A 25,945-nucleotide genomic window follows, 5' to 3' on the forward strand; every position below is an offset into this window, starting at 1 on the left:
CCTGGTGTGCATTTTCCTGATGACGTGTGCTGCTGAGCATCTTTTCGTGTGTGTATCTTTTTTGTAGAAATGCCTGTTTAAGTTCTTCGCCCATTTTTTGTTTGGTGTTTTTGTTGTTGAGTTGCAGGAGTTATGTATGTAATGGATAGTGCCCGCTAATCTGTGATTTGCAAGTATTTTCCCCCATTTCGTGAGTTTTGTTTGTTTGGTGTCAAAATCTCCCTCTCAGGAACTTGCAGTAAGCCAGTAGTTTTTCTTAATTTTGCCAGTTAAGGATTAAAGTTGTCTCTGATCCCAATTTATTTACAGAGGGCATAAAAAAGCATTTTTCTCATGATAACTACTTCTCGGACTTTGTCGTGAATGACTGTTTGGTTAGCCGCGCACCTGCAAAGCACAGCCGGTGCGGGGATGGGACCAGGACCTCACCGGGGGAGGTGTAGAGGCATTGCGCACTCCGTTCCCACCTGAACCTTCGGGGTGTGTGACGCCACGGGGTGAGCCTTCGGGAAGAACAGTGTGTCATACAGAAGCAGCACTAGGGTCCCGGAAGCCTGGCTCGGAGAGAATCACATCTAACTCCCGCCTGACACAGGAATCTCCTCCTCGTCTGGATGGCATCGCAGGGAGGTTTGGAAAACTGTCTCACTGTCTAACACCTGTGTCGGTAAATCCCCCCTTATGCCGCCCGAATCCCTCTTCTTACAACATAAAATAACCATATAATACCCGGGCTTTACCCAGTGCCTTTCTTCCTAAGTCCAGTCATTAAGTCCTTCTCTTATCTCCATGAGGCGAGGAGGAGTAAATATTACTATTTACACTTAATCACCTCATCTTTTCTCTACAAAGGGGAATAGTAATATTTACTCACTTTTTTTTACCTGCTTTGTAGAGAAAAGGATTACAAGAGGGAGCGATCAGGTGCCTTTCCTGGGTGCAGACGTGCGGCAGGGTCTGGGCGGAGGGGAGGCAGCACCCGTGGGAGCCGGCCCTGCACCGGGGAGCTCAGACTGAAAGATCCTCAGTCTGTCTACCTGCACCGGGGAGCTCCGGGGCCCAGTCGGTTAGGTGTCGGTTACACTGGGACCCTGCCCGTGGAAGGGTGTCCCTCCCAGCTTCACCTCCTCCTGTCCCCATCTTGAAACAAAGGGCCCCACAAACGATCCAGCCAGTCCTGGGCAAAAGGGAACCTTCTGAAAACGGTGCTGCTCGGAGGAGAGGATGGGCGTGAAGAACAGGCTGGGCGGCGCGCCAAGCGATGGGTGCTCGGTGGGGAAAGCAAGGGTAGGAAAGGCTGAAAGCCCGAGTGGGGCCGGGCACCCAGACCGTGGGGAACCAGAGACTCCTCCACACCCCGTAAAGGCCCTTACCCCTAAGGCCTTATTTGACACAAAAAGAAACAGTGAAGGGATTTCTTCAGGGACAAGACATCGTTAAGCAATAACAAAGAGGAACATTATCTTTTTATATCAATTATGCCATTACAGTTGTCCCATTCCCCCCCCACCCTGCGTACCCCCTCCCCCACCATTCTCCCCCTTTAGTTTATGTCCATGTGTCACAAGTTCTTTAGAGTCTGTATTTCCCATACTATTCTTGTTCTCACCCCTATTTTCTACCTACCATCTATGCTACTTATTCTCTGTACCTTCTCCCTCCTTCTCCTCCTCCCATTCCCGTTGCTAACCCTCCATGTGATCTCCATTTGTATGGTTCCGCTCCTGATCTAGCTGTCCTCTTAGATTGCTTTTATTTTAGGCGTGGCTGTTAATAATTGTGAGTTTGCTGTCCTTTCACTGTCTATATTTTTTATCTTCTTTTTCTTAGATGAGTTAAAGGTAACATATGTTACCTATGTTAAAGGTAACATATTGTATAATGAGGGCTTGGTGATAATGAACTCCTTGAAACTGACCTTATCTGAGAAGCACTTTTTCTGCCCTTCCATTCTAAATGAAAGCTTTGCTGGATGGAGCAATCTTGGATGTAGGTCCTTGCCTTTCATGACTGGGAATACTTCTAGTCCCTTCTTGCCTGTAAGGTCTTTTTTGAAAAATCAGCTGACAGTCTGATGGGAAGTACTTTGTAGGTAACTGCCTCCTTATCTCTTGCTGCTTTTAGAATTCTTTCATTTTAATCTTGGCTAATGTAATTATGATGTGCCTTGGTGTGTTCCTCCTTGGGTCCACCTTCCTTGGGACTCTCTGAGCTTCCTGGACTTCCTGGAATTCTGTTTCCTTTGCCAGATTGGAGAAGTTCTCCTTTATTATTTGTTCAAGTAAGTTTTCCACTTGTCACTCTTCCTCTTCCCCTTCTGGTACCCCTATAATTTGGATGTTGGAACATTTAAAGATGTCCCGGAGGTTCCTAAACCTCTCCTCATTTTTTGGAATTCTTGTTTCTTCATCCTTTTCTGTTTGGTCATTTTTTTCTTCCTTCTGGTCCACTCCCTTGATTTGAGTCCCAGTTTTCTTCCCATCACTATTGGTTCCCTGTGCATTTCCCTTCATTTCACTTAGTTTGGCCTTCATTTGTTCCTCTGTAACTAAAATCAACCAGTTCTGTGAGCATCCTGATCACCAGTATTTTGTGCATCTGATAGGTTGGCTACCTCTTGGTCACTTAGAAGTATGGGCTCTGGGGCTTTTAGCTGTTCTTCTTGAGCCATAATGTTTTGGTTTGTTCACGCCAGTTATGTATGAGAGGTGGAGCCTTAGGTGTTCACCAGGGAGGGACTGCCCAGTAGCTGGGTTGTGTCACTGTATGTGGAGGCGGGGTCAAAGAGAGAGCAGTGGTGCTTGTTCTGCTCTCTCTTGGATTTCGGTCCCCTCTGCTGCTTCCTGCAAGCAAACCGGGCCTTCCTGGTGCCAACTCCTGGGTGTGTGGGCCTCTCCAAAAAACTCTGTGAGCCTGGGAGCCTCTCCCAGCACCTCAACCCCAAAAGTTTTTCCAATTGGTGATTTTAGGCTTTAATTCCCGTCACTGGGGCCCTAGCCTGCATGGTCTGTCTCACTGTTCGCTCTTTCACCTGGTTTATCTGAGTGTGAATGTGTGACCACGGTCAGCCAGCCACCTTGCTCCCCCACTGGGTCTGCCCATCGCAATCCCCCACCTGGGATCTGCCAACCGCCGCCTGAGCACCTGGGTAGGTCCGGCCACCTTTTCCTGCCTGACCAGGCTCCACCAGCCACTGACTCTCTCCCTCTTACTGGTCTGGCTGAATGGTTCGTTGTTGTTGGACTTCTATACAGTTCAATTTTCTGTGTTTTATTTGCATTTTTGTTACTGAAACTTTGTTGTCTTTAAAGCTGGTTGTGCAAGGAGACGTCGTGTTTCCACCTATGCCTCCATCTTGGCCAGAAGTCAGAGGAACATTATCTTAAGCACCATTTTGGACTTGGGTGGATCATTTTAAATGACTGACATCGCAAAGGCCCATAAGGTGCCCACTAATCAGTTTTGTTGATCAAGGTCATGGTTCAAGGGACTAGGAAGTGGCTTCACACACACTCAGTCATTATTTGCAGATTCTGTATTTACAAATTTGCCTACTAGTTAAATTTTAGTTGCAACCCCCAAATTAATACTCATAGCACTTTGACCGGTATTCATGGGCCGGTGCAGAGAGTTATTTGAGCCACCCAAAGTGCAGGTTCCCAGCTAAGGCCCAACAAGGTGACAGTCTCCCTTGTTCTGGCTCTCGTATGGTAAGTGTGCGCCTCACAGTCTTTCAGTGCCGCATTTCTTGTGTTTTTGCTGTTTTAAATTTCCCCCAAATGTAGTACTCACGAGCTTGTGTTCCTAAGAGCAAGAAGGCTGTGGTGTGTTCTATGGAGAAAAATGAGCATGTTCCGTAAGCTTCATTCAGGCCTGAGTTATCAAGCTGTTGGACGGGAGCTCAACATTAGGGAATCAGCAATGTACAAAATAAGGCGTCGTTAACCAGAAACACACAGAAAACTAGGCGAGGTATTGATCGTTAATGAAAATGTTGTCATCGGTACCACATGGACACCTAACCCTATTTTCCCTAAGGGTAAGCATTAGCGCTGGTGAAGTCACCATTTCTGAGGACTTTATAGAATGCAACTACCATGAATCATGAGAATCAACTGCAAATGGGTACAGCCCACAGGGACGATGGCATCAAAGAGAAATGGCCCCTGAGGGAACAGCCAAAAGTGGAAGGCGTGAGAGCCACCCCCCACTTGATTGACAGATTCCAGAGCCTTAAAGCTAGACAGTCCCCTTATCTAGTTCAACCCTCTGTGTACGAGAATTCTTTCTAAAGCATTTCCTGATGCCTCAGAGACACTGCATAATATTTGGAAATCTGGCTCCTACCATCTCTCTTGATTCAGACTTTTTTCTCCTTACATTTACTATTTCTGAAATCAAGAGACATCTTATAAGTGATTTATATATCTTAATAAACAACCATAACCTGTTCTCCCTTATATTGTTACTAAATCCCTGGTATGGCTTCTGATCCAGGGCCCAGCAGATTTTCCCCCTGAAAGGACGGTGGCTTTGTGGGCCCCGTGGACTGGGCCCCCCGCTGTGGCGAGAATGCGTCCAGAGGTGATATCTAAGTGAATGGGCATGACTGAGTCCCAGGAAAACTATCTCATGTAATTTCCACATGTCACGAAATACTATCCTTTTCATTTTTTTCAGCCGCTTAGTGTAAAAATCAAACAAAAATGAAAACACCGAGAAACAGGTATCAGGCCACATTTGGCCTGCAAGCCATACATGGCCAGCCCAGTTCATTGCATAGCATCATAGGATCAAGGGATTAAATTAGGTCACTCGGGTCTCAGGTCCTTGGATCCGAAGAGGCTGCTGTAAGACTGAAATAAGGATTTAACTGCTTACCCTTGATTAAACCTGATATTAAAGTTGGTAACGTAAAAGGTTTAGATTTTTACATTGCTCAGTGTAGTGTACCTTTGCCAGGAGGATCTAGGAAACATCGGAAGCAAAATTAGGAAAAGTTTATACTTCTATATACAGTAACATGCCAACGGCTTTCACAGACAGAACCCTTTCATTAGAATCCCTTTGTTCAGCAGTGTTCTCATTACCCCTTTATCTTAAAGCTCCACGCTCTCCTTTTCCATTGTGTCATTTTTCTTTGGGGTTTTCACACATACAATAGACCTTATTCACAAGAAGGCAGAGCTGCGTTCTAGAGCAAGGCTTTTAATGCAAGGAGACTTAAACAGTGTGGAAATTAAATACATTTAAATGCAGAAAAAAGAAGGGACTTGAATGCATCTTGCTTACTAGTACAGCATCCACAGAGCATATTTTGAAGATGAAGTGTCTGTCACCGACTAGAGACCAGTAATTGGTTTTGAACGTGTTATGAAAGTGGTGACGAAGAACAAGTCAAAACACTGCATCTCAGATAACAACCAGATGCTAACGGATGGAGAGCAGGGGCGTTTTCAGAGAGGCCCTCGGTTTTTCATGCGATGCTGAGCAGCCACGTCTTCTCAGGCCAGAACCAGCCCCGTCTCCCTCACTCCATCAGGCAGCTGGGCCTTTCTGGAAACAGAGCCAGAGGCACCGATTCCAGCCCAGAGCCCTGGCTTTGGCCACACACTCGCTGGGGTTCCCGGTACCTAGAATTTGCAGCAGAGCTCACACCACGGCGAACCCAGCCCTGCTGAGGCTCATCTCCTGCTCCGGGGACACACTTGAATCCAGATGGCCCCTGTCCGTGCAGACCAGTCCTTGTCCCCAAATGTTTGTATAGGCCTACAACTTACTGACCCACAGGCATGCTAGCCTGTTAAGTTTTGGGCTATAAAATGCGGTGAGTGTTTACTACAAACCAGTCTTCTTAGCTATTTTTCTGATGGTATTTTCTTTTATTGAGATATAATTGACAGAAAAAGCATGTAAATTTAAGTTATACAATGTCTAGCAATATGATCACCACTGTTGCATTTAGCTAACATTTCTATCATGTAACGTAATTACCATTTTTTGGTGGTGGGAAGATCTAGTCTCTTCGCAACTTTGAAGTCTGTGATACAGCGTGACTGACTGTAGTCACTGTGGTGTCTGTCGGATCTCGAGGACTCACCCACTAGTTTGCAAGTCTATACCCTCACCCCCTGGGAGTCACCATTCTGCTTTTGTGCATTTGCCTTTTTGAGATTCCACCTGTAAGCAATCGCATGTATTTGTCTTTGTCTATTTTCTTTCTGACTTATCTCAGCATAATGCCCTCACAGTCTGTCCACGTTATTGCGAAGAGCAGGGGTGCCCCTCTTTCTCCTGGCTGAGTAACACCCCACTGTGCGTGCATCACTCTTCCCAGTTGTCTGCTGATGCACACTGAGGCCGTTTCCACACCTTGGCCACCACGAGCACTGACCATGGGAGTGCAGGCATTCCTTCCCAGTCCCGTTTTCCTCTCCTTTGGCTATACACCCAGGAGTGGAGTTTGCTGGATCATACGGTACTTCAACTTTTCAAGGAACCTCTGTGTTCTTTTCCATGGTGGCTGAACCACTTTGTGTGCCCACCAGCACGGCACGAGGCCCCATTTTTCTCCGTGGCCTTGCCAACACTGACTTCTCATCCTGATGGCAGCCACTCTAACAGGTACGATGTGGTCTCTCAGTGTGGTTTTGATTTGCATTTCCCTCATGATCAAGGGCGCTGAGCACCTCTTGATGGCTCACTGTATGCCTTCTGTAGAAAAATGTGCCACTCTTCTGCCTATTTTTAGTTGGATTATTTGTTAGAACTATGAGTTCATGGTATATTTTTAATATTAACCCCTTCTCCAATACATAGTTTGCAAATATTTTCTCCCATTGCTGTTTTTTTGTTTGTTTTGCTACATATACATTCATTTTAATGTATCCCACTAGTTGAATTTGTTCTCTTTGGCGTCAGGGTCATGCTGGCCTCGTGGAATGACTTTGGACATGTTCCCTCTATTCCAGTTGTTTGGAGAAGGACTGATGTTGTGATTCTTCAAATGTTTGGTAGATTTCACCAGTGAAGCCATCTGGTCCTGGGGCTGGTTTGGTTTTTTCTGTGTTGGTAAGTTTTTGAATACTGATTGAATCTTCCTACTCATTAGTGGTCTGTTCAGATTTTCTGTTTCTTCCTGATTTGGTCTTGGCATGTTGGTATATTTTCAGGAATTTATCAGTTTCTTATAGGTTATCCAGTTTGTTAGCGCCTCACTGTTCATAGTAGTTTATGATCCTTTTTATTTCTATAGTATCAATTCTCATATCTCCTATTTCTGATTTTAGCTATTTTTTCTGGTATCTCTGTTTGTTTTGTTCCCACTCTGATTTTTATTTCCTTCCTTCTGCTAACTTTGGGCTTAATTTGTTTTTTTTCCTAGTTCCTTGAGGTGACAAGTTAAGGTTATTTATTGCTATAAACTTCCCTCTCAGAGGTGCTCCTGCGTCCCATAGGTTTTGCTATGCTGTTTTTGAGATATTTTCTTTTGATTTCTTCTGACCAATTGCTTGTTCGGAAGTGTATTTAATTTCTACATGTTTATAGATTTTCCAGCTTCCCTCTTGGTGCATTATAGTTTCTTACCATTGTGGTTTATAGCTTTTTAAAATGTACTAAGACTTGTTTTGTGTCCAGTTTTTTGTATCATGGAGAATGTTTTGTAAAGAATGCGTATTCTGCTTCTGCTGGATGAACTGTTCTACATATACAGGGCATTCGGACTAATGCTTGGTTCAAGTCGTCTCCTTGCTGGTTTTCTGTCTGGAGGAAAGTGGGTATTACAGTTCACTCCTATTACTGTAGTGTCTGCTTCTCCCAGCTCTATTAACTATGACTGTCAAATCCATCTTCTGGATGAATCAACCCCTTTACCATTATATATGGACCTTCTTTGTTGTTACTGTTTGGGAGCCAAAGTAGATTTTTTGTAGTATATTTACCTCCACTTTTCATGGCCTATGTATATCCTTAAACCCACAGTGAATCTCCTGTAGGCAACGGACAGTTTTTGTTTGTCTTTGTGATCACCATGAGGCGGACACAAGACATCCCATAGACAACAGCCCATTGTACCCTGATAGCAACTTAACTTCTAGCACCTATAAAGCTTTACCTTTACAGTCCCCTTTTTATACCTTTGATGTTATTATTTACCTCTTTATATTGTGCGTTTAGCAAGTTATAGTAGCTGCAGCTATTTTTAATAGTCTTTTTTCCATTGAATTTTGTCACACATCCTATTACAGAATTTGAGTTTCCTAAATCTCTATGTTTTCATGTCACCGATTATTAGCATCTGTCATTTCAGCTTGAAGAATGCTTGAACTTCTTAAAAGGCAGGCCTGGTGGTGATGAACTGTCTCAGCTTTTGTTTGTCTAGGAAAGTATTTGTCTTTCGTAGCTGAAGGGCACCTTTGCCAGACAGAGTATTCTTAGCTGGCTTTTTTTTTTCTTCCAATGCTTTTTTTTTTCTTCCAATGCTCAGAATATCTAATTCCCCTCTTTCCTGGCCTATAGGGTTTCTGCTGAGAAATCCACTGATAGCTTGATGGGGATTCCTTTGTAGTTTGTCATTTCTCCCCCCGGGGTCCCTTGAGGATTGATTCTCTCATCTGTGGTGCGTTTGAGGGTTTCATTACAATGTGTTTTGGACGAGGTCTTCGTGAGCCTGGATGCTCACTTCACTTCCCAAGTGGGTAAGTTCTGTGACTTGGCACCCTCTGCTCTCCTTCTGGAATCCCGATTATTCTGATACTTGTCCTTGGGATGAAGTCCCCTACTCACTGGTTGTATGTCCACGGCGCTACCCCTCGGTAGCTCTCGCCATTGCATTTGCCATTTCACTCACTGAGTTCTCCGGCTCCCTGAGAGCAGTCGTTTTCTTTTTCATGACTTCATCGACTGGTCTTTTAGTTCTTTTTGTAGCTCATGGAGTTTCTTCAAAACGGGGGTTTTGAATTCTTTATCAGCAAGATCACAAAATTCTGTGCCTTTGAACTCAACATATTAGAGAATTGCTCTTTTGATGGTGATGCTTCCTTGATGTTGAACATTCTGTGTCGTTGAGCATTGCTGCTTTCTCGTGGGAGTAGCAGGCGCCTCCTTGACTACTCTGTCCATTGGTGCTGACCTTCTGGGGTTTTTCTGCCTTTGTATGGGTGCTCCTGGTACTCTGGTCTTGCTCCCTCTTGTGGCAGAATTCTTAAGCTTTTATGTCTTCTGGTTCTTACCAGACTGACTCACTGGAAAGAAACCTCTTGTTTCCCAGAAGGTGGCGCTATAGCTCAGGTTTGTGGTTTCTCCTTGGCCCATTGACCTTGGCCAATTTTCCTGGCTCTTGCTTTTGCCTCCACACTTGGAAGTACAAGAAAGAGCCAGCCACAGAGTGGGGGTGGGGGTGCCTGCAGATGAGTAGGGGGCTCCCCAGGCATGGTACTCCCAGACAGTCCTGGGTACACTTGCTGCTCAGCAAGGTCAGCAGGAGGCTTACCTGCTCTCTCCCAGTCGTCTTCCTCCTCCCAGTCATGGAGGTCCTGCCTCAGTACTCTGGGTGCCGAGGAGAGAGAGGGGCAGTGTGGTGCTGGTGAAGTTCTCACCGGCTCTGCTGCATCCAATCTCATTTTGAGGGCTTTTCCTTCGTTCCGACAGCATGGTGGCATTTCCCCTTGGGAAGGGGACTCCTGCAGTTCCTCTCTCATCTGTGGGTGCCTGCCCAGGCCAGCACTCTGCTGGGCCCTCCGCTCATACCGAGGTCTGTTTGCTTGTCCCTGGCACACAGGTGGCAGGCCTCTTCCAGGTCCTCAGTATTGTGCTGGACCCCACAGAGGAGCTTCCGTTCCTGGATGGGGGAGGCCAAAAGCATGACCCATGTTCTGCCACCATCACTCCTGATGGTATCTTTCAGCCCCTTTCTCTTGCTCCCATCTCTGAGGCCTTCAGCTCTGAAGCAGAGCTCTCCTGGAGTGCCGAGCAGACAGTGTGAGCTGGGTTTTCAGAGGGCATCCACAGGGAAATGGTGGCATCACCGTGCTGTTAAAGGTTACATTTTTTTCTGGGTGCAGAAACAAATGCTACAAGTAAATTGGGGGCTTTTGCACCACACTGCTGTCATGTCCTACTGAGAAAAGCAGGGGTGCCCACCTCACCAATACAGGCGTCTTGCACGCTGGCCCGCACTGCTGGGGGTTCTGCAGGGTGTACTGACCCCTCTGAAGTCACTGCCGCCCACTTCAGTTCCTGTTACAGGATGGAGCGTTGCAGCTCTGCCTCTCTGCCCCAACCCCATCCTCGCAGCTAAAATTCTCCTCTTTGGAAATTAAGCTTCCAACCTCCGCACAAGGTTTTTTCCCAGTAAAAAGCTTGATCCTAATTAGGTAAGAGCTCTGGAGCCAGCAAATAACTTAGGAGGAATGAGCACACTGTCAGAGACAGGTGGGACCCTGCATCACGGAGGCTCTACCATCCGGTGCTCTGTCCCTGCCGGGTGGTCCTGTAACCTTGAAACAGCAGTGCCAGACCCCCCTGCACAGCACCAGGGCAGAGTGGGGCTGGGGGAGCGGCCACGCGCAGGCCGTGGTCACTCCGTACAGAGAATAGGAGAAAGGCACTGGCAGAGCCTGCGAGGTTCCTTCGGTGCGGCTGAGCCTCCTGCTGGGCTGCTGGGGCCCCAACAGAGGCCCTGTGTGCAGAACACACACACGACTTTTTCTGATTCCTAATAGAGTGGGACTCTCACCACTGATTATAATGTGTGTTCATGCCTCTCCCTCGAGCCTGGTGCTACTACGGGGAAGGCCAGGAGGAATCAATATGGAGACGGCAGGCTTGGCTCTTTGTCTCGTTGCTTAAGATTAAGGCATCTGTGCTGACAGGCCAGCAGGACAGGGATCCATCTTTGTAGCCCGGACCTCCTTCCCACCCCATGCCTCTGTGGACAGAGCAGGGGTGGGGCTCAGGGCGCCCGCCACAGGGCGTGCGTACAAAATCTGGTTAAAACCCGATGTAAACAGGTTGAAGAAAAAGATGGAAGAAGGGGTAGCTCCCCCACACTGAGTTCTGAATGACTTACTCAGCGTCACTAAAACGAAGACGCCCACGTAACCCTGCAGTGGTCGAGCTTCTGGACTAAAACTGACCATTATTTTGCATGGAGGATACTGTCATCCACACAACCACTCGACAGTTAACACTAACCAGGTTTTGTTTTGCTTCCTTGATTAAGACAAGCAACACACTGCCCTGAAAAAGTGCTGTTGGAGGAAGTTTTTCCTGGCCACCTGAGAGTTCGGGAGCAAGGCAGGAGTGTGGGCTGATCGTCTTACCGGGGCAGCCGAACGGGACGGGCCTCTCCTGGGTGCTGAGGGGTGCGTGGCGCCCCCTGTCCTCTGGGAGCCTGCAGGCCACCTGAGCAGCTACAGAAGGGAAAGTTACACCGATCAGAGATGGGAACCTCAGGAAGGAGGAGCGGTGTCCCCTGGCTGGTTGGCTGGCAATTAAATCAAAGACAAAATATAGCATCTGTGACTTTAGAGGGGAACAGGGGTCCTCAGGCTGGTGCTCCTGGGAGCAGGGTGACTTCAGGGAGTGGGGGGCAGTCCATGAAAGAACCAGGGGAACATGTAGAGTGAGCCAGTACTCACACCCTTTGAAGAGACGAGCGACATTTTTGAAAACCATTTCATGCCGAGTGAGTGTCCAGGAAAACTCGTTGACTCTCCCTAGAGGGCTGTCCATACGGACTTGACTTAACGTGATGCCCTTTCAAAAGCAGCCTCTGAGCAGGTCTGGCTCCCATCACTCAGAACCGCGGCAGGCCCAAAGGACCCAGCTCTGCTCGGGTGGGCTCTGACTTTGCCGGGAGCAGGTAGAAACCTCCATGGTCATTCAGTGATGCACAGCCTTGTTGCAGGCTGTGACGACAGCCTGGCCTTATGCTGCCCACCCCAGTGGCCATACTGCCTGAGGGGTTGGGGATGGTGTCGGTGAGGATATGTTCACTGTACCTGTTTGTGCCCTGGTTTCCAGTCCCACTGTATGTGCCACAGCTTCGCACCAGGCTGACACCTCAGAGGCAGCTGCGCCTGTGTGCAGCATGGGGGTTAGACACTTGGCCGTGACACAGCTGTCGGACTTGCAAACCAGCACCCACCTGCAGCTTCTCCTTCCTGGCCTGTGCTTTCCAGTGGGGCCAGGGTCCTTCCTCGTCCTGCAGACTCCACCCTCAAACACCTGGGACACCTGGCCTTGCTTGTCACAGGTGATCCCTGACCTTAGCAACTGCAGTCACTGGCTCAGAACCTGCTGAATCCTGCAAAGGTTCTCGGCCTTGTCCCACGGGCCGGTGGGCATAGCAGGCTTCTGAAGCAGAAGCCTGCTTCTATCTCTGTCCTAGCCACAGGCAGTCACAGACCTCTCCTGGCCAAGCCCCCCTCCCAGCAAGGCACTCATCCCTCTGGCCAAGGCGCTTACATAAACAGAAGTCTTGGGTATCAGCTTATGGCTGGAAACGAGCTCCTTTCTCGGCCTGTGGAAGACAGGACACAGGTGGGCGGAAATGCCAGTCCTGGGCTCACATGCATGGTTAGTGAGTGGTGTCCAGGACACTTGTCCCCAGCCAACCTGTGAGGAGAAACAGCTGAGCCCCTGATTGTCTCCTTGGTGATGCCCGGTGCCCAGAACACATGCACGAGGGAGTTACAGACAGAGGCACTGGGAAGGCCTGGGCCCTGTCCTCAAAAGCAGGTTCACAGAGACGGCCCCGGGCACGCTGCCTCATGGTCATGAACGGATCTGCTCTGCGTCTGCCACTGTACATGCATCACCGCTGCCTGTTTACAAACACAATCCCTTGGGTGGCCCCAGCCCTGCCAGGTGACCTGTGTCAGACGTCAGCGAGTCTGCTCACACAGATGCTCCCATGGCCCTGCTGTCCCCCACCAAAGGGCAAGGCACCACGCTGGAAGAGTAGGGCCCAGTGGGACTTTTAGCTCCACAGCCACTGGCCTGCCACCTTAAAAAAAAAAGAATTAAGAAGCCTGCCATCTCAATTCTATTTTAAGAATCCTTTTTCTGGGGAGGGCAGAAAACAAATTCTGCTGTCCCTCACTTGATAGAAGGGGGGCCGAGTTCCAGGAAGATGACTGAGCAGGCTCAGTAAACTCTGTCCCTCTGAGAAACCTCACAGAAGGATCCCGGGGCCACAGGGAGGAGAGCACCCCAGGGCCCCGCCCTCGCAGCGCTCCTGGGCCTGATGCACACCCCCCCTGCCAGTGCGCTCAGTCCACACCCACACCCCTGGGGAGCAGACCCACTCAGAGGCCCCGTGTTCACACAGCCAGCCCGGGGTGGGGTGCCCGGGGTGGGGTGCCCGGAGGAGGCCTTGGCCAGTGCTGTCTCCCCATCTCCAGCCTCAGCCCCCTGGCCCGTCCCAGTCCCTGCATACCCCCCCTGCCCCCGGGGAGGGGGAGGGGGAGGTGCAGCCCCCAGCAGAGGCAGCGGCTGCTCCTCCCAGCAACATCTCCACTCCTGCTTTGTAACGAAGGCCTTCACCACGCTGTTACTCACTAACCTGCTCAATTAGAGCTCACTGAGTTTTTAAGGAAACCCTGAGGGGTAGTGATGGATATGCCTTCACAAGAATCACTTTTCCAACATGTACTATTAATCCTGCCAGTGTACTACAGTGGGAAATGACCAAAAGTGTAGTCAACGAAAGAAAACTCAGAATGTGTATTTGGTGATTTGAAATTATATTCCTAGGACATAGAAGAGCGACCAGTAAGGCCATTCTGCATTTGTGGGTTACTGTCCTTTTACCTGAAGGAACAGGAGGTGACCCGTTTCCCAGGGGGTGAGCAGGGAGAATGGCTGGACAGGCCAGGAGACGGCAGAGTCGTCCTTGGTGCCCGCCTCATTCTCTCAGTCAGCCTGCAGCGGGGAGGGGATGAGAGCAGATGGCACATCAGGACATAGCAGCCGCCCACCCCACGGAATGTCGTTCCCCCATGAGAGAGAAAGTCCCCCACCACTGCGACAACGTGGATGGGCCCTAGGGACAGGCACACTGAGGGAGCAAGACAAACACGGATGACCTCACTCATGTGTGGCACCTGAAAAGCCACATTCGTAGCAACAGAGCAGACTGGTGGCTGGGAAATGGCGACAGGCCCGGCAAAGCACACACGTTTCTGGTAACAGTTCCGGGGTCTAAGGCACAGCATGGTGGTTATAGCATACTTGAAAGTTCCTGAGCATCTCTGAAGTACTCTTTTTACCACCAAAAAAAAAAAAAAGAAATGGCAATCATGTGACGTGATGCAGGTGTTTGTTAGCTAGCTAATCATTTCACAATATGTGAGTATATCAAATCAACCGCTTTACAACTTAAAACTTAGGTGCTGATTATATAATGCTATATGCTGATTATAAACCGACTGTCTCAATGAAGCTGGGGAAAAATCAAGCGAGGAGTCTGATGAGCCCTGCCACCAGGTCAGGGCAGGAAGCGTGGGGGACTGGTGGCGGATGTGCCCGCTGAGCCAGGCCTACAGGAGGCATGGCCCTGCCAGCGGAGGAGTGCTGTCTTGTCCCTCCAACCCCAGCTCACCCTATACCCTTGGCAAGGCCCATCCCAGTACCCAAAGGTGTGTGCACACGCTCGCTCCACCCAGTTCACACGTGTAGAATTTGAGAGAGCAGTTCATGGACCCGGTCACAGGCCCCACGGTCGCTGCTGTGTCTCATCCCAGCCCTTGGCTGGGTCTGTTCTGTGTGAAAGGCTTATCACATGAAGGGTGAGCACCCTTCTCCCTCCCCCAGGACAGATGACTTACTAATCAGACGGCATCCCAGACGTGACTTCCTGGCCGGGTTTCTGAAAGCTGCTCTTTGAACCGACAGGAGAGCGGTGAGGCCAAGTGCTCCTGGGACGGGGACAGGCACCAGGCCTCCGTGTCATGGCCCCTCTCTGTCTGTGTTGCAGCTGGGGAGTGACTTGCTGGAGTTTTGCTTCTACACCTTCCGAGAGTCCCAGGCCCTGAAAGTGGAGTTCCCCGCGATGCTGGTGGAGATCATCAGCGACCAGCTGCCAAAGGTGGAATCCGGGAACGCCAAGACCCTCTACTTCCACAGGAAGTGACGGACCCGTCGCAACAGAGCTTTGCCTTAAGTTTCCCTGTGTTAGTCGACACCCACGAAGGACCCAAGAAATCATATCTTTAACATGGGATGGTTGATTCACACTCATTCAGCAGTTTCTCACTGTAAAGTCATATCAAGGGTTCGGAGCTGGGAAAGCACTTAGGTGTGGATTTGGCAAGACCCCGACGGCCGAAAGGAAAGGACTCTTCCTTCTCCGGTCCCCAGCGCTTAGAAACACGTCCCCGATCCTCTGGATGAAAAGCCATATCTAGTCAATAACTCTCTGATTTTGATATTTTAACAGACGGAAGTTTTAACTATGCCATGTAGTTTCTGGTATCGTTCGCTTGTTTTAAAAGGGTTCAAGGACTAACGAACTTTTTAAAGCTTACCCTTGGTTTGCACATAAAACGTATAGTCTATATGGGGCATTAATATTCTTTTGTTATTTAAAAAACAAAAAAGAAAAAAAGCTATACAGATTTTCGCTGTGGAATAACAGAGCACGGTGTGGAATAGCGCCCCCTCTGGCTGGCATTCACCCACGTTCCTCCGCACCTTTAGGTCTGTTTGTCAATTAGGATGGATAAGATGTTAAATGCCTTGGTTTCAATTTCTAGTATCTATTGTGTTGGCTTTACAAATAATTTTTTTGCAGTCTTTTGCTGTGCTGTACATTACTGTATGTATAAATTGTGAAGGACCTGAGTTATATAAGGTATAAGGAACTTTTGTAAATGAGACAAAAAAAAAAACCAGTGGTTAATAGGAAGAATGGGAAGTATTTTTGAAAGAATTCTATTTTGCTGGAGACTATTTAAGTACTATCTTTGTCTAAACAAACAAGGTAAAAAAATTCTTTTTGTAAAGTGAAATGTTCTGCATGCCTAATGAACCGTTTACAGTGTATTTAAGAAAGGGAAAGCTGTGCCTTTTTTAGCTTCATATCTGATTTATCATTTTACAGTCCCCATTGTAAATAGCCACATGGAAGCCTCCTGGGTTGTCTTCAGGCCTTTCTACTTTTCCTGGACATTGGTTTTGTCCTCGGTCTCTTGCGCGGGGTGTTCAAGGGTCTTGGGTGTTCGAGGGACTTCAGCGTGGGTTCTGGCTTCCGCTTTGCCCCGCTGCTGTCGGGGAACCGCTCGCTGCGGTGTCTGGGTGCTGCAAGGCACCCCTTAAAGACACACACGTGGGAGGAGGCCCCGCGAGCACGCAGCTCTCGGACAACTGCCTGTTCCTCCAGAAGCAGAATCAGCTGTAGGCAAGCAGAGCCTGGAAACGCAAGGGCTCAGCGAGCATAGATAGTCTCATCCCATTTCAGAAAAATGGAATTTCCTCCTTTGGGGAAAAAAATTCCAGGCACTCGCTCTGTCTGTGAAAGGTGACATGCTCCCACCTGGTCAGGGGAGGGGCTGGCTGCTCCCAGACCCGGCCTCGGGAACACGCAGGCTTTCGCAGGACACTCTGGGACGAGGCGCATCGGCGCGGGCAGAAGGGCGGCGTGGAGACCGCACACTCGTTAGAGGGTTTTTACATTTTTAAAAGGTAGGTTTTAACAATAAATTTTATACAGCAACAGTTTTGTGGGGGGAAAGAACTACAGATGATACGAGCAAGACAGTGGCACTAAAATTTGTAATTCCTTAATCTGTTCCGCACTGAGGCAGTTCATGGCTTTTCTCTGTCCCAAATCACAAAACTTCTCTCTGTGGGAATGTAACAATAGGATCACACTAAATAAATTAGTTGAAATAGAGGCCAAATGGATCTTTTAAAAGTGATGATCATCATCATGTACTCAGTGAAACTGCATTATTTCCCAAAACCTAAAAGCTCTAGCTGGGGAAACCTAAGGCCAGGAGAAGGCAGCGTCGGAAGCCACTGCAGGGGTCACCACGCAGGCACCATGGCCTTGTCTTTCCAAAGACACCAGCCCTATGCCCGGGGAAACCTGTCAAAGGTGCACTCAGAGGGAGTCTTTCTTACATAATTTGCAATTTCTGGAATTTAATTTATAGGCAGGTCTTTAAATACAGCTAACTTACTTACATGCACAGCACTAGGAAAGCCGCACTCGGAAGGTATAAATACACAGCATGCAGACTGAGAGTTTCTAGGGGGGAAAAGGCGTACGTGAGCAGCTTCTCGCTCAGATGTACGTTTTACAAAATCAGAATTTCGACGTAACCGGGTTTGGGGTGGAGATGGTCTGCATCAGCTTTTTCTATTAACAAAGTTACTGGCTCTGTGTGTGTCTCCGGGTAACTTTGCTTGATTAAACAGCAAAGCCATATTCTAAACTCACTGTTGAATGCCTGTCCCAGTCCAAATTGTCTGTCTGCTCTTATTTTTTGTACCGTATTTCTCTTAAAAATCTTGGTTTGGTACAATTCATAATTCACCGGAACTTCATATAATTAAAAAACACACTAAATTAGTTTAAAATGAAGCAATTTATATCTTTATGCAAAAACATATGTCTGTCTTTGCAAAGGACTGTAAGCAGATTACAATAAATCCTTTACTTTAATCACCTGTTGTTTTGGAAACAGTTCATTTGAACGTCCACAGGGACACCTGCATTTTGTGTCCTTCCGATCTTCATCCCGTGTGCATCTGCCTACCTCTGAAACACAGTAACAGTTTTTGCATTTTCCCCACCATATTAGAAAGAGACCTGTGCTCGCCACATGTCAATTACATTCTTTGGGGACAGATTAGATGCATTTCTCGCTATTAATATTTGGTCCATGAAAATATCCTGTAAACATTTAATAACAGTAACTGTGACCCCGTAGGTGCTAACCAGTATACCTATGTAATTGCCTCCTTCATCTGCACAACCACATGGACGTTTGCTCATTTTACGGACTTAGGACTCACATGAGCAGACCAGACGCCCCATCCAACTCCCTCCAGCGCCGCTGGTCTCGTTCTCTCCCCCGGCGTCTTCCCAGGCCCCCAGCCCTGTTCCTCGCCCTCCTTACGCACCACTCCTTTCCATTCCGCTCATGAGTGTGAACCACAAAAGAGCAGCAAGCAATCATCATCTCACTTTAAAATCAGAAAACACGTTTTTCCCACAAGATACAATTCAGGTATAGTCATGCACAGCTTCATGATGGGGAAACATCGGAGAAATGCATCATTTGGCAATTTCACGGCGACGTGACCCTCACCGAGTTTACTTCCACAGACCTGAATGCCGCGGCCCACCGCACACCCACACCTGTCGCTCTGAGGCTGCCAACCTGAGCAGCGTGTCACGGCACTGAATACTACAGACACCTGCAACGCAGCGCGACAAAGTTCTGTGTATCCACACATAGAAAAGGTGCGGTAAAAACACAGCATACAAGTTGAAAAACATAATACACCATTTGGGCCACTTACCATGAATGGAGCTTGCAGGACTGGAAGAAGTAGAAAGAGCACACTGTAAATTAACAATAAAGGTACAATACAGTAAATACATAAACCCGCAATACCCGCAATATACACATTCATTCTCAAGCGCTACGCACTGTACAGACTGGAAGTGCTGTGCTTTCACACTACTGACAGGTTTGTGTAAAAATACCAGCATCACCACAGCCAAGTGACTAATCCGTGACACGACGTTACCATGGCTACAATGACACTAGGTAGTAGCTATTTTTCAGCTCCTTTACAACGCTGTGGCCCACCACCATTGGCGCCGTCCGTCATTGGCCTAAAGGTCACTACATAGTGCATGGCTGTGCTTTTTGAATCTGTCATTTAACTGGCGATGACTCAAACCATTTGCTTCCAGAAGGAGAGGACTGCTTGAGAGTTCAACAAATTCGCCTTTGTGTACACGTGATAGCTGTGTTTCTGGAACACCTCTGAGGCCATGAAACAGCACAGGAGAAAAATATATTGGAGAGACTAGACTTTTAAGTAGAGAACTTTATAAAACATCTATAAATGAAGGTAATTTTATATCTTAAAACATATGGAATTTGACCTGTTAGGGAGCAGCGCCCCTAACTTTAAACAAAAGCCATCTTAGGTCATGAGCCTGCCAAAGCTAGCGAGAGGCCACACCGATTGGCACCGCTGATCCAAGTGGGTGCCATTTATGAACAGAGCAGGCTCAGTCCTAGGTCGAGTATGCCCGTACGTCCGAGAATTTCTAAGAGCACCCTCAGGCCCAGAGTACCCAGCTGCACATCTAGGAATCAGCTATGAACTGAGTCTCAGCCCCTCGCACAGCCGACCGCTGTTAAGCCGAAGCAGCTGAAATGTGCGTCAGGAAGTGTATGTAGGCAGGGGCGGGTTTGCGCCTTCCTGTATGTTCACTGCCCCTCAGGCAAACAGGCAATACTACTACCCTTTTAAGTTAAAGTCAGCTCCAACATACTTCTTGATGAACTACAAGTGCACACAGACTAAATGACTTGATTGCAAGTATGTCTGACACCTCCATTTCAAGTCATCCAATTGCCGGTGCATTTTTCCTGGAAAACAGCGGCGTCCCAAACACCACTGGATAAGAGGAGATTAAGATGTGACCATTCCGATCAGCATGCACCAAGACTGAATCAAGAGCAAAGCGAACCGTTGGGCAGAGTAGCAGGTGATTCGCTACAACCTGCCCGCCCCCCGCCCCAGGCAGCAAACCCTTAGTGGTTTAAATCAACCACCATTTATTATCTCTCTTGAGTTTAGGTCAGCAAGGAGGGTTCTGCTGACCTGGGCCTGGCTGGGCTGAGTCAGGCGTGTTCATGCACCTGTGGTCAGCCAGCAGCCACCTGGTCTAGAATGGCTTTGCTCTACATGGCTTAGCCCACGCAGTGGGCCAGCCTGGGCAAACTTTCATAGAAGAAGCAAGGCTCAAGGAAAGACAGAGGAAGAGCCTAACAACCCTGAAGTCTCTCTCCCATAGCACTGAGTTTGCTCCTGTCTCACTGGCCGAAACAAGTTTCAAGGCCCAGCTTATGGTCAGCATGGGAGGATTCCGCACAAAGAGTGTGCATGGGTTAGGGAGGAATGAAATTTAGGTCAGCAAGTCAATCTACCACTAGCAATTACTCGGATATTTTCTTCATAGAATTTGCATTGTCAAGACAGTGGTTTCCAAATTGTCATGGTCAGAAAAACCCGTTTGTTGAGATCTTTATGCCAGCCCGGCCAGAGAGGGTCACAGCTCCTCGTGATGGCGTCACGCTATGTTCCTCCCACTCCAAGCAGCTAAACCCTCCAAGGAAGGAGCAGTCCAGACACTAACACATGGCACTGGGCTGCCGGAAAGAATCCTGTGCCTTTGCAGCCCAAACCCGAAGCCAAGGTCTCCTGCCTGGGGCCAAAAGCAGAAGTCTGCCTCCCAGTCAAGTTGATCTCATGATAGGAAAGAATGTGCCAAGGTGTTCTTCCAACCAGAAGCCTGAGATACTTTGAGCCAGACACTAAAGCATTGGGACACCATGCCAGCTTACCCACGTGGGACAGTGGGCCAGGCCAGGCCAACGTGCTGACCAGCTGCTGAGGAGACACGGGCAGAAGTAGGAACAGGTTAGCTGCTTGCAGACACGCTCCTGGAATGATACCTCCAACAGGAGGGAGGAAAGAGAGTCACGGAAAACACCTGGCTGAGGAAGGTGTCACCCAGATGGCCTTCGGACGTGAGGGGGGAACCAGCGAGAAGGTGAGAAGGGGCCCAGCACTGAGGTGAATGGGCAACAAAGTCAAGGCCAAAATGAAAGAGGCAAAGGGTACCCTGGGGAAGGAAGGCAAAGACCAAACCATGCTGGGCAGAGGAAAGGGGCCAGGAATGACCTTTGGTGGGAGCGTGGCGGGGGGGGGGGGGGGGGCGGGAGGAGGNGGGGCGGGGGGGGGGGACTGGAGAGAAGCATCGGGTGGGAGAAGGGGGACAGACTAACCCCCCACACCGGGCCCTGCGGCTGCCCTCTCCCATTGTCCCCATTTACTGAACCGCAGTTCTGCCGCACCCCTCCCGGCACTGGACATTCATTATCATTCATCACAGCATCCAGGGCGGTTGGTGGTGGTCTCTCCATTTCACAGGAAACTGAAGCCAAAAGAGCTCACATGAACAGGCCCAAGGTCCCCGAGACATAGAACAGTGAGAAGAGGACTTCAAAACTGGCTGCTCTGAACTGGAAACATACTTTTAGCCACCGTATTGGTTTTCTGGGGCTGCTGGACCCAGGTGCCAGGAACGGCGGTAAACAACAGAAACTGGTCTCAGTCTGGAGGCTGGAAGTCAGAGCACAGGACATCAGCAGGGTCGGCTCCTTCCGACGGCCTTGTGGACTGGACTGGCTCCGGCGCACTCTCCTCGGCCCTGAGATGCCGTCTTGCCCCTATGTGCACCTGTCTCAGTGTCCAAACGTCCCTCTTCCACAGGGACACCAGTCAGTGGATTAGGGCCCAACCATACTGACCGTATCTGAACTATCTACATCTGCAATAATCCTATTCAGGAATAAGGTCACACTCTGAGGCACTGGGGTTAGGGCTCCACACAGGAATTTTGGATGAAGTTACAATTCAACCCATGACAGCCATTATGCCCTAGAAGCAAACTGGTGCCGCAGAAAAAGCCCATGAGGGCTGACTGAGCTGGGGCAGAGCTCTGCTCCGGAGCGCCCCAACTGTCTCCTCTGTGAGGCGGGCTCCATTCCGTCACTGTAGGGAAAGAGCGAGTTGCACACCCATCACTGGCAGGGACAATGCACTGCTCCGCCCACCCCCCCACACACACACACACACCCTCAACTGCAGATGTTTCTGCTCCGACACAGGAAGGGGTGCAGCCCCCACCGGCGCTTTGGCTCTGTTCTCACCCGGCACCTCCTTCACAGATGCAGACACCACCAGGGCAGGCACTTGGGTGACACCCTCAGACGCAGGCCCCCAGCCTACTTACTGCACACAGGAAACACAAAACCTGCCTTCAGTTACCCCAACCGCCTGCCATGCCTCTGAAGGAGCCCAAGCTGCAGACCTGGTCTCGGCTGCTGCAGCTGGTGTGGGACCAGGGCGGGGTGAAGGGCTGCAGCCCAGAGTGAGGCGGGACAGTTGCTCAGACAACCTTCAGGACATGTCTGCAATCAGCCACACCCAGGCAGCAGCAAAAACAGAAAGCAACACCCCTCTTCGCTTTCCTGGGGAAATGAAGGTGAAATGCCAATGCAAGAGAACACCTTGTGATCCCACTACTAAGTCTACCTGGGCCAGGCCCTGGGGAGGCTCCGCAACCTGAAGACCCCAGTGAGCCTGGCCCCACCACCCTGTTCTTCTCTGGGAAACCTCGGGAAGGGGCGGCCAACAGCCCTTGCAGCCAGCTGTCACAGCCTCCCAACCACCACACTGCCATCCTCCAGAACACGGATGCAAGGGACACTCCACTCAGAGTCGCACCAACACAGGGACCAGCAGCCCTGTTAGCTGAGCATGTACTACATCCTGGACATACTACTTGCATTTCAACCGAAACCTCAGGGCATCCTTGTTTAAGAGGCAGGAACATGATCCAAGTTGATGTTCCCTTTTACATCCAAAGCGGCCAGCATGGGCAGACAATGACACCTCAGATAACAGGACACTGGGGGTTGTGCCACCCACACCCCCAGCCCAGCTGGCCCGAGGCACAGCACCGGTTCTTGTTGTGTGGCCCTGGACTCCTCTAAAGGCCCACAGTCCCATATTACCAGCTTTGCTTCACTGAGACCATCCTTATTTGTATGGATAACACGAACACCTTGCAGCAGGCCCATTCCTCCGTACCTTCTGACCCACACCTGACAGGAGACAGGTCCAGGTAAAGCGACTTCATATCTGATCACCAGTGAGCTCCGGAACCAAGTCATCTGGGCAAAGGGGTGACACACACATTCTTCCTGTGACGTTCTTTGGCGAGAAGTCTGCCAGGCTCCTCCTGTGGGGAAGAGAAACACACAAGGCCCAGAGCAGACCCCTAAAAGTAAATTCTGCGTCCCAGGGGGTCCAGATCAGGGACGAGGGAGCACCACTGCGGGCAGGGTCACAGCCGAGGATCCTCCGAGACCGGTCTGAACACCTGGCCTGCGAGCACCACTGCGGGCAGGGTCACAGCCGAGGATCCTCCGAGACCGGTCTGAACACCTGGCCTGCCTCCTTGAAGCCCACCTTAACCCGGAAGAAGAGATTTTAGTGCCGAGGCCTAAATAACAGGCGGGGTCGGGGGGGGGGGAGTCAGGGGGTGGGGGTGCTGGAGTGAGACAGGGGAGGGGGTGAGGATGGGGACAGCGTCCTACACTCAGGGGAGCTGGCCACCATGGGACTGTAGCACCCAGCCCTGCCCCGGCCAGGGTCAGCAGGCCCCAGGGTCAGCGCCTGTTCAGGAGGCTGGGGAAGCCCTCCAGGACCTCAGGCTGCCCCCACCCAGGAACACAGATGGCGGCAGGTAAACTCAGCTCCCGGTAAGGAACTCCACCTGGGAGCCTGTGGCCCAGACGACAGAAGACACACCTCCACCCTTGGCTGGCAAATCCTAACACATTTCAGAGGGAAGCAATTCCACCATCTCCCCACATTAGGACACACACCATGTAGTAAATTATATTTTATTTCACTTACAGAGACCGTGGGGCAGAAAGGCAGTGACTGGGAAAGAGTGGACAGGTGAGAAACACCGAACAGAGAGGCCTTTTATAAATAGGACGGTGCTCTTGGGGGAGAGTGCACAGGGGCCTCAAGGAGGCCATGTGGGCAGGAGCACCTGTGGGCTTAGACCAATTCATTCACTGCCCGGACCCCGGCTGTGGCCCCTCTGCAGCTTGTGGTCGGAGCTGAGAGCAAACACCACACACGTACCATTAGCGTCTCAGCAGCAAGGGGGTGGGCAGATGCCCAGCAGTGCAGCCGCAGGTGAGGAGCGCACCGGCAGAAGGCCGCCTTCTCTCCCACTCTGGAGTCTGGTACTCAACAGCCCCCAGTCCCGGGGCTCAACGAATGCAAAGTCCACTCTGTCAATCCCGACATTCTTCTCCTGCTCCACAGACCTACGCAGTTCTGGGCAGTGTGTCCCCCCCCCACCCCCACCCTTGGAGTGCCAACCCGTGATCTGTAATTCCCGAGTGTCCGCCCGGGAGGAAGAAGTTAGTTCTCGGCCCCCAGGGAGGTCCGTGGGTGCCCAGGTGTAGGTGCAGGTGGGGCCCCTCCAGGCCAGGTGCTAGAGTAGCTTGACGTAATTCTGTGGAATCAGCCCCCTCTTGCCATTCAGAGTCCCTTCTAGCCAGCCAGGTTCCCTCGAGGTTTGTACTGAAAGGGAAGAGAAACCACTTTTTACCCAAATGCTCCCAAGCTCACGCTCTCCGTGAATTCGCTGTGCCACTGTGCATCGTAAAGGCTCAGCCCCTAGAGAACGGGGCCCTCCGTGCACCAGGCACGGCTCTGAGGGCACCAATCTCGTGGATGTCCTTGAGGTTCAGGGTGAAGGACATGATGAACAGAGATCTTCAGGACCTTGTCCGGGGTCACACAGAAAGTGGACGCCTGGGTCTGATCTCAGACAGAACCACCCCAGAGTTGACAATGCAGAGCTACCTGCTATCACCCTTTCTTATTCCCAAACACACTGAGATGCTGGTATCTGTGCACATTGTGTGTGTGTGTGTGTGTACACAGCTGCATGTACATATGTGTGTGAGGAGACACACACTTTTTTTTAGAACCCCTGCAAGTCACTAAGGACTGTGGAGGCGGAGAACTCCAGCCTCCGGTGTCAGACACCACCATCCCCTTCCCTCGCTGGCAGACCTGGCCTGGACGGAGGGCCTGACTCTCCTCCGAGGGTCTGAGGGCCCAGGGAGGGGTCCTTGTGCCCAGGGGGGCTCAGACTGGTCTAAGACCTTGTGGGTGACAGGTGAAAGGTCAGTTTGTAACCCCATTCTGGCTATCAAGACACGAGGGCAGGTAAACTAGGGAACAAGTTCTGGAAAACTTTTCTCACCCCTATTTAAAAAAAAAAAAAAGGAACGCAGGTGGAAGCGTTCCCTTCTGCTGGGGTTGAGTGTGGCCCCAAAGCCTGCAGAGCCACTGGACCCCACAGGGAAAGGTGGCCGGTGTGCCATCCACCCGCTGAGACCGCTTCGGCAGAGGTGGAAATGCCGCGGTCTGGGGGAGTGTGCACTGGCCGACCCAGAGGGTCTCCACTTTCAGACGCACCACTGTGTGTGCTCATCGCCTCCACGACTCAGCCACCCGCTGTGTCGGGTTTTGTCACCCCAAAGAAATGCATCCTAATAGATGCACCCCCTCCCAGGGCACAAATCTCACACACAGCACCGTGGGAGGGGTTTCTGAGGCTCCCAGACAAATCTAACCCCATGGTGCAAATATTCACCACCACGTCTCAGAGGGGTGGGCTTCAGTGCTGCCTCCTCCGCATCCCCTTCCGAACACGGCATGCCAACACGCAACAGGCCTGGGGCAGGGCAGCCACGCTACCACACTCTCTGGCAAAACTGCCCAGATGCACATTACGGCCGCACAGAAACGCGCTGCCTTCTAGCTACTCCACAAATAAAATTTCTCCACAGAGCAAAATGCTGTCACGTGGAGGGTTTGTTGTTGTCGTTTATTTTCTGACACTATCAGGAGTCCCTCCGAATTACATATCACACATACAGGGGAATCTCTCCTAAAAGACAACTTGCTTTCTGAAAAAAAACTCCACCAGCAAATGCCGCATTACTGACAATATACAGCTAGGCACTGTGTTGACGTATTCTGTGTACTCCCAACATTCTGGCTAATCAACCACCCCACCCCC

General features: G+C 50.1%; 2 protein-coding genes across 4 annotated transcripts in view; one reads left to right on the forward strand and one right to left on the reverse strand.

The window, feature by feature from the left end:
* Positions 1 to 17,552, forward strand: part of NR3C2 (nuclear receptor subfamily 3 group C member 2) — a 294,312-nt gene extending 276,760 nt beyond the window's left edge. For both annotated transcript variants that reach the window (XM_037058428.1, XM_037058429.1), the window contains exon 9: positions 14,984 to 17,552. In XM_037058428.1, coding sequence (XP_036914323.1) covers positions 14,984 to 15,139 — 156 coding nt within the window. In that variant the 3' untranslated portion in view covers positions 15,140 to 17,552. The remainder of the gene's footprint in view (positions 1 to 14,983) is intronic.
* Positions 17,553 to 23,717: 6,165 nt separating this feature from the next.
* The window catches only part of ARHGAP10 (Rho GTPase activating protein 10), a 243,242-nt gene continuing 241,014 nt past the window's right edge, over positions 23,718 to 25,945 (reverse strand). For both annotated transcript variants that reach the window (XM_037058430.1, XM_037058431.1), the window contains exon 23: positions 23,718 to 24,432. In XM_037058430.1, coding sequence (XP_036914325.1) covers positions 24,344 to 24,432 — 89 coding nt within the window. In that variant the 3' untranslated portion in view covers positions 23,718 to 24,343. The remainder of the gene's footprint in view (positions 24,433 to 25,945) is intronic.

This window comes from Sturnira hondurensis, unplaced genomic scaffold (assembly GCF_014824575.4).
Source record: "Sturnira hondurensis isolate 20B ecotype Veracruz unplaced genomic scaffold, ASM1482457v3 Scaffold0010128, whole genome shotgun sequence".
Taxonomy (NCBI): Eukaryota; Metazoa; Chordata; class Mammalia; order Chiroptera; family Phyllostomidae; genus Sturnira; species Sturnira hondurensis.